The 14819-nt window shown below is 33.5% G+C and overlaps 1 protein-coding gene and 1 long non-coding RNA gene across 2 annotated transcripts; one reads left to right on the top strand and one right to left on the bottom strand.

The window, feature by feature from the left end:
* Window positions 1-898: 898 nt before the first annotated feature.
* desi1a (desumoylating isopeptidase 1a) lies at window positions 899-8033 on the top strand. The gene is given in 6 exon segments (NM_200700.1): window positions 899-1148; window positions 1839-1860; window positions 1982-2051; window positions 2626-2735; window positions 2868-2990; window positions 6589-8033. Coding segments are annotated over 6 exon segments (510 nt in total). The 5' UTR covers window positions 899-1057; the 3' UTR covers window positions 6683-8033.
* LOC141381196 (uncharacterized) lies at window positions 5839-10060 on the bottom strand. Its single transcript, XR_012400977.1, has 3 exons — window positions 9937-10060; window positions 9743-9836; window positions 5839-5955 (listed from the first exon to the last, which is right to left on the bottom strand). It is a non-coding gene; the product is annotated as an uncharacterized lncRNA (long non-coding RNA).
* Window positions 10061-14819: the final 4759 nt, after the last annotated feature.

Genomic DNA, 14819 nt, shown 5'->3' with positions numbered 1-14819 from the left:
CTAGAGTCAAAAACATTTGATAAAAATAGTAATTGCTAGCTCTTTCTATAGGCTTTTGATCTTTTGATACACTGTAAAAGTTACTTTTGCTGTTTGTTTAAACTACTTATTTAAAATTAGTTGAAACAACACAATTCTTAAGGTTTTTTTGGGACAGTTTAACTGTTTTATGTTAAATCCATTTCAGTTTGCAAAAATACTTAAGTTCACTTAATCGATTTGTGTTGAGACAACATGAAGGAATTGTTTGTAACCCAGCACTTTTTACACTGTAATCTCTCTCTCAATTTAATAGTTGTTTTATTGGCACGACAAATGTTACAAATTAATTGCCAAAGCAGTTCTAAAGTTAACATAATAAGTAAAAAATATATAATAAAAACAGTAATAAGTAGTAAAGATAAAAAATATGACATTTATATCTAATAATTAAATTAAATATCAACAGTACATCATATTATTCAATATATCATAATGTAATTCAACATATTACATTAATATTCAATATATAGTATTATTATTCAACATATCATATTACTTACTCATACAAATCAATACAAAAATAATAATAGTTTAGAATATAAAGCTTTCTAAAACACATACCGATGGAAGACAAATTAATGAACTGTACGTGGCGATAGAAGCGCCAGCGAACTGTAGTGTGGATTGAATCCATTGATATGACATTATCGTTTGTCGTGGGCATGTAGTTTCTAAAGAGCGTGTCGTGAAGTAACTGTCTGCACATACGATAGATGGCGCTGTCGTGCCGTTGAATTAATACGCTGCTTCTTCACAGGCGGCTTGGAAGGACAGCTAGCCTATTCATCTTCGATCATCCTTATAAAGTAGCTTTATCGTGTTTTATTTCCTTAAACCCTCCTAATGCCGTAGACTGTCCGAACGTCCCACACAGATAAAATATTTCAGACATTTTAAAACTGACACTGATAGACCGTCGTGATTATTTGAGGATCTTGAGGCCGCGAGAGCTGCAGGTACCGCAGGCAAGGCTAACGTTTAGTCAGCCGCATTCAGACACCAGCATCACTTTAACATGGAGCAACACGACTCGACGTTTGGAGTCCAGCTCTTCATTTATGACCTGTCGAGGGGAATGGCACGGCAGCTCAGCCCGATAATGCTGGGTGAGTGCAGCAGATCGTCTTTACTTTCCGTTACACTGGCGAGGGCCGCTAAGTTAGATTTGCAATTCTCGAAGAAGCGCTAGCTTATTTGTATGGATACCATGGTAGTGTCGCTCCCTGGTAAACCTTCCAATGAAAATTCCAGACTTATGAATATTAATTGGGTAAATCCAAAGACGATTTGCAACTGTCCAACGGCGAATATATTTCTTGATTATTAATGAGGTAATATGACGTCGCGTTGTTGTGGTCCAATAGGAAAGGGTGTCATCATGAATATTTAAGAGACGCCTCAGCGTACTAGGATTTATAAATTCGTTTACTGTTTCAGTACAACTGACTTGTTTAGAACATTTTATCAACATTTATTGCTAATCAAACAGCCTTTAGAGCTGTATTCGCAACAAGTCATGCCCATTTAGCTACATATAATTATTTGTAAGAAAACAAACTGCCCAAGAACACGATGTTCTTCATTGTAATGAGACGCGTCACGTGCTAGCCCACTAGTTTAGCCCTCATGAATGTTCAACAGAGTAAAAGTACTTTAACTCCTTAAGTGGTTCAGATCACAACAGTCCTGATATTGTATTTTGATAATATGAATATAACAAAATGATAACTTATGAAAGAAATATCTAATTTAATCCAACATCAATATTTGGATTTTAATCTTATTTTCTCTTTCAGGAAAGCAGCTTGATGGGATTTGGTAAGTTTGTGAATTACCTGTCTGTAAAATGTTATTATTACAACCCTTTATGCATCAAGTATAATATATAATATCTAGTTATGTAACCGCAAGCTTTTCCTGTATGATTATGTAAACACAGGCACACGTCTATAGTGATCTATGGTGAGGAATTCTTCTATGGTGGTGCTGGGATCTCTAGTTGCCCACCGGTAAGATCACAACGCATTGCAATAATATATTTAGTACAGAAGATAAGACAAGCACTTAAAAAATGTTAACCTAAATATACTCAATGTACTATATAATGTGCTGCAATCCCTTAATTTACATGTTCATCACGTGGAGCTTTGGACAGCACATCTTAACACTTATACTTGCCCATTTATTTTTGGATAAGAGCTTAAGATTAAAAGACATTGCAATAAAAGTGTTCTTAAAGGCGTAGTTGACCATTAAAATTACTATTTACTCACTCTCAGGTGGTTCCAAACGTTTATAAGTTTATTTATTTTGTTGAACACAAAAGAAGATATTGTGAAGTATGCTGAATCCAGTAACCACTGACTTCCATTGGAAATGCAAATATAGAAGTAAATGGTTACAGGTATCTAGCTTTTTTTAAAATATCTTGTGTGTTTAACATGAGATTGAACATTATAAATGTTTAAAGCAAGTAAAGAGTAAATAATAGATGAAAAAATGAACTATCCCTTTAAGAGGTGCTTTTGTTCTAGGGCAAGTCCAAGGACAGTATGTACCAGAGTGTGTCTGTCTGTGTTTTAGGGAGGGACGATGCTTGGACCTCCAGATACAGTGGTGGAGTTGGGAAATACAGAAGTGACGGAAGAGATCTTTATGGATTATCTATCCTCACTTGGAGAGACAACGTATAGGTTAGTGCGTGTTTGGTACTTTGATAATTTTATTTAAAATATTATAATTTCTTCAAGTTTAGTTTCTTACACATGCAAATAATACATTACAAACAGATTTTTGTAAGTCCTTGTTTCCCTGTTTCTCTGCAGTGGTGACAAGTATAGATTGTTTGAACACAACTGTAACACGTTCACTAATGAGGTGGCCCAGTTTCTCACTGGCAATAAAATACCCACCTATATCACCGATCTGCCCTCTGAAGTGCTCTCCACGTGAGTATGCTTAACACTTAAGCACATACATGCTTGTAAATGTCAAGAAGATCTACAAGATATTTGCATTTCCAGTAAATATCCGGAAACTACATTCATAGAACAGAATACAGGTGTGGGTCTTATTGATAAATAGGAGAAATACTTTTCAACAATAGTATTTAAAAACAGCTAAGTGTTTGAATGCATTCTTGAAATGATTAAAAGTGATTCATTCAGAAGTTGAAAACAATATAAAGTGTTGCACACTGCAGCTAAAATTGGTTGTCATAATACCTTTTAATGCTTAATCCTGTTTTGTACACACAGTTAAAAAATGTAAAACCATAATTACTGAATGTGTTGTTAATGATGTATTTTCTTCTATATGAGGGGTGCATGAAGTTAAAGGGAATGAGGTATATATATATATATATATATATATATATATATATATATATATATATATATATATTGTTAATAAAACAAACTCATTTTAAACCTAATATGGGTTTGTTTTTTCATGTCACATGCCAAAATATTGTGACATGCACCTGCTTTTAGCTGTCAGGAACCTGTTTTGCCCCCAACCCCTCCCTTTACACTTTTCCAGATTCACTTTCATTAACATTGGAAAATAAACAACAAAAGTCTTCTTTAAAATGATTCCCATACTACTGGATACATTTAAATCTTGTTCAAATGCAGTTAATCACAGCCACAGATGAATTGCATTATTGTATGCTTCTGGTAAGTAGCTACACATAAACAAATAGAGTATTTGTTAATAGTTTGACTGACAGTATAAATAAATTACATTCACATATAAAAAAAAAATGAATTTTATTAATTTAAGTGTTTATTTTTATTTGGTAAACTGATATAGGTTTTTATTGTTATTTTTAAAACAAAAAAAGCTTTATCTACAGTGCTCAGCGTAATTGAGTACACGCCATTTTTGAAAATGAATATTTTCTCCATTACTCAGTAAATATAGGCAATGTTTTCTGGTGCATTTAAACAAAACAGATTTATTAAACTGATATATTAAAATAATATTTTACTATTAATATTTTATAATATTATTTATTTAATAATATTTTCACCAAACAAATTTAGAAATTAAAAGATAATGTAATTAAATTGAAGCAAAATATTTAAAAAAAATTACAACCTACAAAATTGTACATTTTTTTTTGCTTCTCTTGATTTTTACCTTTTTTTTTTTAAATTTTGTATTTAATATTTTTAAAATGTGCACAACTTAAAACACCTAAAAAATGTAAATGAAGCATTTCCAAGAGGGTGCTCTTAGACCCCAATAAGCTGTCATAGAATTCAAATACACATGTATTTAATTTAAATGTGTATTTGTAGTTTTTATATACTGTATATTTAATAGTTGTACATCCTAACTACATGTAATTTATATATATATATATATATATATATATATATATATATATATATATATATATATATATATATATATATATAAATTACATGTAGTTAGGATGTACAACTATTAAATATACAGTATATAAAAACTACAAATACACATTTAAATTAAATACACGTGTATTTGAATTCTATCAGCAGATAAGAACTCGCGCGACAACACCGCTATTCAGTACGTGCGCGACAACACAGCTGATAAGAACTCGTGCGACAACACCACTATTCAGTACGCGCGCGGCGACAACACCCGCTTAAGGGTTTTCCAGCTCTTTTTGATCCCCGCTTATACAACAGACCGCAAGGGATTATGGCCAAGCCTGGGCTGATGGGAATTGTAGTTTCCGGTACCTCCCGTTCGCTTCATTCGCCTGAGCAAATTTTCTCAGAAGACCTATAGTTTTACCGAGTCATGCGACTACGGTAATATCGAAAAAAATTATATTGCGGTATGACGGTATTTACAATACCGTTACATCCCTAGGTGTAAACATTTCACGCTGTAACTGTAAAACTGTTATAACAATACTATGAACCACATAAGCTTACATGTAGATTTAATTTAATGCTCTAAAAAAGTACTCAAAGCAGTTTTCATTTATAATATGTGCATTTAAATGTTTGCTTTAAGCTTTAAATGGTCTCTTTGAAATTACTATTTTATAGAAAATATTTACTTATTCCATGGATTTTGCTGTACTTGGTCCCAGTATTCTTCTGCCAGCACTGTGTATGCAGCTGCAAGTGATATTACTATGATTTCTTCTCCTAATAGGTCTTTATTTATATATGCATGTGCGCATACAACTATGAACGTATTTACACAATTTACAATAGTTGCATATGTTTGTGTCTATACACATGTAACAATATATTGTTGCGCACACACACAGTTAGGTCCATAAATATTTGGACATGGACACAATTCTAACATTTTTGGTTCTATACACCAACATAGCGGATGAAACTAACAAGATGTGCTTTAACTGCAGACTGTCAGCTTTAATTTGAGGGTATATACATCCAAATCAGGTAAATGCTGTAGGAATTACAGAAGTTTGCATATGTGCCTCCCAATTTTTAAGGGTCCAAAAGTTATTGGACAATTGGCTTCTAAGCGGTTCCATGGCCAGGTGTGTGTTATACCCTCATTATACAAATTACAATAAGCAGATAAAAGGTCCAGAGTTCATTTCAGGTGTGCTTTTTGCATTTGGAATTTGTTACTGTCAACTCTCAAGGTAAAATCCATCACAGTGCAGATGGAGATTGACCCAAAGCATACTGGAAAGAAAACAATGGGTTATTGAAGGGAAAAAAGTAGAATGTTATGCAATGGCCAATTCAATCACCTGACCCAAATCCGATTGAGCATGCATTTCACTTGCTAAGGACGAAACTAAAGGGAAAATACCTCAAGAAAAAAACAGGAACTGAAGACAGCTGCTGTAGTTGCCTGACAGAGCACCACCAGGGATGAAACCCAGCGTCTGGTGATGTCCATGCGTTCCAGACTTCAGGCTGTAATTGACTGCAAATGATTGCAACCAAGTATTAAAAAGTGAAAGTTTGATTTAGGATTATTATTATTCTGTAAAAATTACTTTTGGACTCCTAACAAGTGGGAGGCACATACGCAAACTGTTGTAATTCCTACAGCGTTCACTTGATTTGGATGTATATGCCCTCAAATTAAAGCTGCAATAAAAACACATCTTGTTTGTTTCATTTCAAATCGATTGTGTTGGTGTATAGAGCCAAAAATGTTAGAATTGTGTCGATGTCAAAATACTTATGGACCTGACTGTATTTATATGTACAGTTTTTCAATACAATTGTCACATCCATTGCATCTCTTCTCTTTATATAAAGCTATATCTTCACAGAATTGTTGGATCTTGATTCTTGAAAAATTAATAAAAGTTTGGCTTTTGGGTAAACTATTTGGTCGTAAAAATAAGTACCATTTTCTTAATGACAGTCATTGTTTTGATTTTGTAGTTAAACATGACCTCGAGCATGTTTTTGTGAGCTTCATCTCTTAGTGATTGTATAACTGTGATGTTTTCAACTGTCACATTTCCAATGCTGAAAATTTATGTAAGAAAATCTGTGTGATTTTCACAGTTTTCGCAGTACTTCATGCTCTCTCTTTCTCTCTCAGGCCATTTGGTCAGGTGTTGCGGCCAATCCTGGACTCGATACATATTGCTCCTCCAGGCGGAAATGTGATCAGCAGCCAAAATAATCATAGTTAGATCAGCTTTGTAATCTCACACTTGCATACACATGCAATAATTCACACATTGGCTGTTTATACACAGACACACACACACATTTGCCCTGTTGTAAATTAGGTTGGCTCAAAAAACCTAATGAACAACATCCATTTCAAATCCAAATTCACAGTTTCTCAAATATTTTGAGGCCGTGTTTCAGGTCATCTCTCCAGATCATGGATGGGTTCATATTTTTTTTAGTGTTGAGTTCTTGGTTTCTATGGTTTTCATTTCATCGTCTATCTTTATTTTGTATATCTTCAGCCCACCACATGCAAAGGTCAGTTGTTGTTTGTTGATGACAATCCAACTTTTGTTTTCCTCTGTTGCTAGTTTTGATTTAATCATTTCATGTTGTTTTTCCCACCAATATTTATGTGGCAAGCCAAAATAATAGTAAAATTATCTTCATATTTATTTCTGAGCATATTTATTTTTGTGCACAAGTTTGTGGAAGACTAGCACATGTAATATAGTTTGTGTAATTAAGTTCCTTCAGCTCTAAAGATCTCATGACCAGCTCAGATTTACAGAGAAATACAGTATGTATCGGTGCCTTTGCCTTGGCAGCTTGGGCACAAGTGACATTTTTATCTATGTAGTACTAAAGACAAATTATTTATACATCTTATGCTTAAGATAGATGTTGTGTCCTGGATATATTTACCCATATAAATGCTTTTCTATATGCTGATTTGCATTCATGAAAGTGAAGTTTACTGCTGTTACCAGTGTTATATGGCTGAATGTGTCTTTGTTATGTGGTATTTATTAACATATTCCTTTATTTATTCGGCACAAATGATCATTTAAGACAGGGGTGTCCAAACTTAGTCCTGGAGGGCCAGTGCCCAGCATAGTTTAGCTCTAACTTTCTTCAACACACTTGCCTGGAAGTGTTTAATTGGAGTTGGAACTAAAATGCAGGACACCGACCCTCCAGGGCCGAGTTTGGGCACCCCTGCTTTAAGAAATGTTCAGAAATTTTTGATGAAAGACTAAATTCTTTTGTGTTTGTGGTCTTGTTCTCATTATCAAAATGTGGATGCAAACCTTAAACTGCATTGACTGTTTTAAGCTTTATCCTCGTGTTTTAATGGAAGTCACCTAGGTTGCCCCAAGGTTGATACCAGTGTAAGGTGTGGGTGTATATATATATTTAAAAAACAAACATAACTTTACTAAAATGCTTTGGAATAACAAACTATTTTAAGTTATCGTCTTGATATATTGTCTTGAAAATTTAACAGATTCCCACTATTTGCTTTTGACCGTCTCTGCCACCTGAATCTTGCATTCACCTTCAATTAAAATAATAGTCTAATTTTCATTTTTTGTGTGTGTGTGTTTCGCAAGTTAAACATTTGCATGTAACTTGTATTTTCTCTATTATCTGTAATTTCAGTTATAAAAAAAAAACATTTTGGGTAGCACAATCACCTCACAGCAAGAAGGTCTCTGGTCAGTGCCCCTGTTTGGCATTTCTGTGTGGAGTTTGAATGTTCTCCCCCATGTTCATGTGGGTTTGCTCCGGTTTCCCCCACAGTACAAAGACATGAGGTACAGGGGAACTGAATAAGCTAAATTGGCCGTAGTGCATGTGTGTGAATGCAAGGATGTTTCCCAGTACCGGGTTGCAGATGGAAGGGCATCCACTGTGTAAAACATGCTGGGTAAGTTGGCGGGGCTGTGGTGACCCCTCATTAATAAACGAACTAAGCCTGAAAAGAAAATGAATGAGAAATTTGTTTTTAAATTTTGTGTCTGTCCCTACAGTCTGGTTAACTGGGTTACATCAGTAATAAAAAGGCATAGTTACATTCTCCAAGTGATGTCGTTTCCTCTGTGGAAAACTGGAAGGCATTGAGGGATGTCATTTATTCCTCTCATTAATTTGCGCAAAATGTTTAGCCCAATCAGTGTTGGGGATAACGCATTACAAGTAACACGAGTTACGTAATAATGTTACTTTTCTAAGTATTGTAAACTAAGCATTACTTTTCAAAATAAAGTAATAATATCCGAGTCACCTTTTTAAAAAGGTAATCTGAGTTACTTTTTAGTTTAGTTAATTCACTTTTAAAAAATAAATTGCTTGATTAAAATGATCAGTCATGTTAAATCCCGCACATAATTAAAGAATGCAGGTATGGACAGAAATTAAGGTGGCTGAGCCATACCGTCCTGTGATGGAAATATTCTTATTATTTTGAACACATGGAAGAAAAGGAAAAGAGGATTATCTGAATGGCCAGTGATTTTACTGTTTAATAAGACAAAAAGTTTAAAAGTAGCAAATGCATTGCTTTAAACTGTCATTAATCTGTATATAAGACATCTAGAGCTTTGGGGTTAGGAAGTTCTCCAAAGATAACGATATCCTATATTAATTTTTTTTTGATGTGCTTTTAAAGGTAAATGAAGGTTATACAGTGTGTTGTTCATCGCAGAGTTCCTTGATAAAATAATAATAATAATAAAATAAATAAATTAAGAACAAAACAAAACTGCAAGTTCTGAAAGAGATCAAGCTTCAGCCTGGTCAGACAAAGTAACTTAAAAGTAATGCAATGCATGACCTACCATAAAAAGTAGCTAGTTACGCTTTTTTGGAAAGTAACTCGATATTTTAATGCATTACTTTCTAATAACTTTCCAAAAACACTGAGACCAATAATTGACTAATCATTCATCAACTATGAAAATGTTATTGAAATATCACAATGACAATGACTGTTTAAAAACAAATGCAATGAAAATGTATACCAAACTAGACATGTCATGTGGAGCAGAAGCACAAAATGGTGGAAAACAACAACTCTGTTAGTGGGTTAAAATGTTTAACTATTAAAACAACAATTTGTTGCATAATCTGATAATTAAATGATCAAATTACAATAACAAATCTAAACAATTAGATGAACAATCCCTGTCTATTGTAAGAGTTTTTACATTTAGTTTACTCTACATTATACATTTACTACATCTCACTATAGTTTTAGTAAAATCCATGGAAAATGCTTGAATTGCTCAACTTACCTGCTTGGCATTTTCTGTGATTGACCTCTTCTACGCCACAGTACATCCTGGAACATCTTGAAGTGCTGGAGCAGTATCAGGGTGTCCGCGGGGTCTTAGAAAGTATGAAAAGTTGATCAATCAATTTAGAGAAATGTAAGGTTCTTTAAAGTATTTAAAATTCCTATCATTTTTGATTATGCAATGCATCTCACTGTAGTTTTATGCTAAATTGCATATTAAGGTGCTGTAGTTTATAAAATCCATTAAATCCTGCTAGATTTGACAATGCTGCTTTGTTTATTGCAGTAACCAAGGCAACCCTATTATTCCTGCTGTACTTTAGACGCCCCCTGTTGGAAGAGAGTGAATTCGCATTTTTATTCAATATATGAATAATGTTTTAGTACAGATGCAGTTGTCTTGTGTATTTCAGAAAACTGTTTTTTTAACTTAAAAATATGTAATCTATTTTAAATCAATTAATTTTACCACACTGATGTAGGCCCATGTTGAATCTTTGTGTGGATCATGATAAATGTGGGGCGTTACGGTGGTGAAGTGGGTAACACAATCGCCTCACAGCAAGAAGGTCGCTGGTTCGAGCCTCACCTGGGTCAGTTGGCATTGGATTTCCTCTGAGTGCTACGGTTTCCTTCACAGTCCAAAGACGTGCTATAAGTGAATTTGGTAAGCTATATAGATCAATGTGTTGAGCTTATTAAATGGGTTATATAAAGGCCAGAGAGATTACTAAAGCCTTTTTTATTTCTTTTTTATTTCTTTTTTGTATTTACCCTTCTGAATTATATCGCCTTGATCGTTCTTATTTTCCTTTAAAAAGTGGACTTTCTTTTAGTTATACGCCTCATTTTCTATTTAATTTTGAGATTTAAATACATTATTTTAGTGATATTTTAAGCACTATTTTTTAGCTGGATAAGCTTGTCAAATGGTCAGTATGACCACACTTTTTGATGTGCCAATATTTTTTAAACATTTAGAATAAAGAAATGTTATGTTTTTTTTTTCTTTTCTTAAAAGGCATTAAGTTTTGGAGAAGCAATGATGGAGGCTCTATTTAAATTTTTTTTAAGTCCATACACTGGATTGTTGAGGTAATGTCAATGTAATCTGCTAACACCAGGCAATGTAGTTTCCTGGTAAGAAAAATTGATTCATTTTGTTCAGACAGGTTGGTTGTGTAGAGCCCTCAGAGAGTTGATTTTCATGCCACTGGCACTGTCATTCTTTTGACCTTTCTGGTTTAAACCACCACAGGACTTTCCTCAATTTATCTACAATGCAAGAAACCTCCTCAAGCCTTTTTAGAGATCTGAAAAAGGATGGTAACATCATGCAAACAGCTGTCTAAAACCAAGAGTCATTGCCCCCCAAAAAAAATGAATGCTCCAAGCAGTTGTGAAAACCTGCCTGAAAAAAGAAGACTTGGCCACCACAGAAAAGAGTATCTTTCCATACACATTTAACATGCAACGTGCCTGATTTTTTACATTTTGTAGGCAAATCTTGGTGCCTTGAATTTGATGCGAGTAGCTATTGGCAACTGATGCTAAGTGATGAACGGTGGTGTGATGTGTGCTATTTTTGAAAAATCTGAGGGAAAAGCAGTATCTTCTGGTTCGGTACGGGTCTCATTCAAGGCTATGAGATTGATACAATGACTAGTAAGTAATGTAATAAAATCTGCTTTGTCTGGCAATTCCAGAGACCGAACAGAAAAAAAGTAATGTGTTGGAAGACATAGGCCAAAAAAAAATGCAGCTTGTAAGGATTGCACTGACTATAGCACGTGTGCATGTTAGGGACTGCTACACTGTAAAAAATGCTGGGTTCCACATAATCAGTTTGTGTTGGGACAACATGAAGGAATCAAGTCAACTTACTAGTTTTTACAAATTTAAGTGGATTAAACAAAACTATTAAAGTTGTCTCCAAATAAACCCTCAAGAGTTGTGTTGTTTCAGCACATTTTAAATTAGTAGTTTGAACAAATAGCAGACATAGTTTTTTTAAGTGTAGGGGAAACATATAGTAACAAAGAAAGATGTCCACATTAAAAATGCAGTTCCACACAATTCATTCATGTGTGGCAACACAAAGTCATTAAGTTAACATAACAAATTTTAGTGGATTGAACAAAGCAGATGAGTCCCCCAACCCCCCCCCCCCCCCCAAACAACCTCAAGAATTGTGTTTTAGCTCTTTTTTAATTAGTTTAAACAAGCAGCATAAATCTTTATTTTTTTGAGTGTAGGATATGATGTAGGTCACCAAAACTGAAGCACAAACGAGCAACACATGCAACTTCAGCAACAAGCATCCTAGCCGTGACAAATTAGCTATTTGGCCAGAAAGTCAAATTTATTAATAGGACTACATAAAGAAAACTGATTATCCTTGTTATGAGAGACATACATCAGTCAGTGTGAAAAATGAGTAAGCTTTAAAAGTGTACTACCCCACAAACACAGAAGATGGAGCCGTTACCCAGGACAACACTGCTATCCTTCAGCTCTCTGCTATGTTCTTCTAGAATGGAATATCTGTATATAGAATTCAGAGAAACCATGTGACGTTTATTTATTTACTCTGCTTGTGGACAGTGAGAGTAAACTGATAACCAATCCTTCATCTCTCCTGATTCTACTAAGAAAATATATAAATTGTATGTAGAAGTTTTTTCAGCACATTAGATCTTAAATCTACAGTGATGACTTTAAAACAAAATACAGATTTTATTTTCAAGGATCCAAATTTAAATAGTAAAAATGTATTTTAAAAAGTTACAAAAATAAAACAAAGATCGCAAGAGTGTTAAACAAGTACACACAGTTGTTTCCTGCTTCCAAATTTGTGTTTTTGTCATTTTTAAAGTTCATTTGTATTTGTTTATTCATAAATTAAACTATTACTTTCTATACACAAACATACTTTCAGAACCTCAAAGTAACCCTAAGTTAAAAAAATACAATGATCAAAACTATTATATTCTTAGTGTACTAAGTTTTGTATTGAATTTCTGCATCAATCTGATGTCAGAGAGATAAATTGAGAAACATTAATTATACCTAATAAAACATCAGATAGTAATATTCTCTGCAATGCTGCAGTATTTAGTGTCTTTAGTACAGTATATCACAATAGCCAAAAACATTGTATGAGTCAAAATGAATTATTTTTCGTGTACGCCAAAAATCATTAGGATATGAGCAATTTCATGCAAATGTAAACTTTGCCATGGAAAAAAATGTTTTTACCAAAATATCCAAACGGTATCTGCATTTTTTGTATAAGCAAGTATTTTATGGTGCTTCAAAAATATTGCTGTTAATGTTTTCAAACTATTATACTTGATTAACCAAAATCACACAATTTCACATCTGTCACATACATAAGTGAGAGATGTCGCATCCGGACTTTTTTGATCACATCCATAACACATGTTTAGTTTCCTCATTTAAAAGATAAAAAATGTTTACAAATTGATGTTTTCTGATCACACAACTCTGTGGTTAGTTGTTTTCTGAAAATATAAAAAGATGTTTCAATATAATTTTAATATTTTACTGCAAATGTCACATCCATAACGCTGGAATTGCTCATAATGATCATAAAGATTATGTTCCACCATAAATATGGTTTTTAAATGCCCTACTGTAAATTGATCAAAACTCATTTTTTGGAAAGTAATATGCATTGCTACATGAATCCTGAACTAAAAAAACAGGTATGAGGGTCAATATCTTAAATATACTATAAATGGAATTGAATCGAACAAATACGCTTTCCAGTGATGTACAGTATGTTTAGATGTGACAATATTTGGCCGAGATACAACTATTTAAAAATCTGTGGGTTTAAAAAAAAATCTAAATATTGAGAAATAAAACATCAAACACATTAAGTGAGCTACACAAGTTTTTTTTACAGTAGAAAATGTACAAAATATCTCAGTGGAACACAATTTATACTTAATACTTTAATGATATTTTGCATTAAAGACCAGAATATATTTAATTTTGTCAAGCTATATCATTGTGACTTAAGTCAAATTAGTGGACTTAAGGCTGGTTTGATGGTCCAGAGTCACATATATTAATACTTTTAAATGATTTATTTAACAACATAAAACAAATCAAATAGGTATATACGTAGATGAATCATTTCACTTTGACGTGTTGGAATATCTAATCAGTTCCATGCGTGTTCAAAAACAAAACTAAAAAAACGTCAGGAGAGGGTTTTCTTCAATGCAAAAATATTAGTAATTTATTGGATACAAATTAATAATTTGATGAACAGAATTCTGGTATCTCCAATGTAATGCAAGAATTACATTCAGGAGGTGTGCAACAATTTTCATCTTCTGACTGTTTTTATACGCAACTAATATTAACAGGTGGAGTTTAGTGCAGTTTTTTGCTTGTCAGTCATTCTCCAGTCCTCAATTGGCCGCACCCATACATACGTCCTCTTTTTCTACAAATTCTCTGCACAACATTAAAAGCATGAGACTTTCTCAACTGCACATATTCTGTGTTCAGTTTAAACTCATCTCTGCTAACAAAAAGTTTAGCTTCAAAGCTGAAGTCAATTTTAGACAATCAGGCCTTTGCATTTTTGTCAGATTCATCTACTTCTGCAAAAATGCTTTATTATTATGCAAGGCATATTACACTCAACAGTAGACGTTTGGTTAATATCACCCTAAGCAATACAAACAGAATTGTTTAATGAAAGGAAAAAGAGAAAAAAATTATAAAAAAATATATTCCTTTTTTTCAACAGACGTCACTCGCTACTAGGAAATAAAACAATTTATGAATAAAGTTTTGTAAATGTGATTTCATTGTGTGCATTGCTGGTTTGCATGTAAACTGGGGCAATAAGTTATTTCAGCAAGCATATTGATGTGCATGTGAACATGCTCAGGGTCCATTTGTTCCATTGCTACTGAATGCATCACTACAGAAATGACGGCTGAGTTTCCCCTAAAGTCAATGGCGTTACACTCATTCACTGACTCATCCTCTCACTGGCCTTCTCTACAGCGGGAGGTGTGACCTCTGCCGAG

Source organism: Danio rerio, chromosome 3 (assembly GCF_049306965.1).
Source record: "Danio rerio strain Tuebingen ecotype United States chromosome 3, GRCz12tu, whole genome shotgun sequence".
Taxonomy (NCBI): Eukaryota; Metazoa; Chordata; class Actinopteri; order Cypriniformes; family Danionidae; genus Danio; species Danio rerio.
This window is presented reverse-complemented; position numbering and strand designations above follow the sequence as displayed.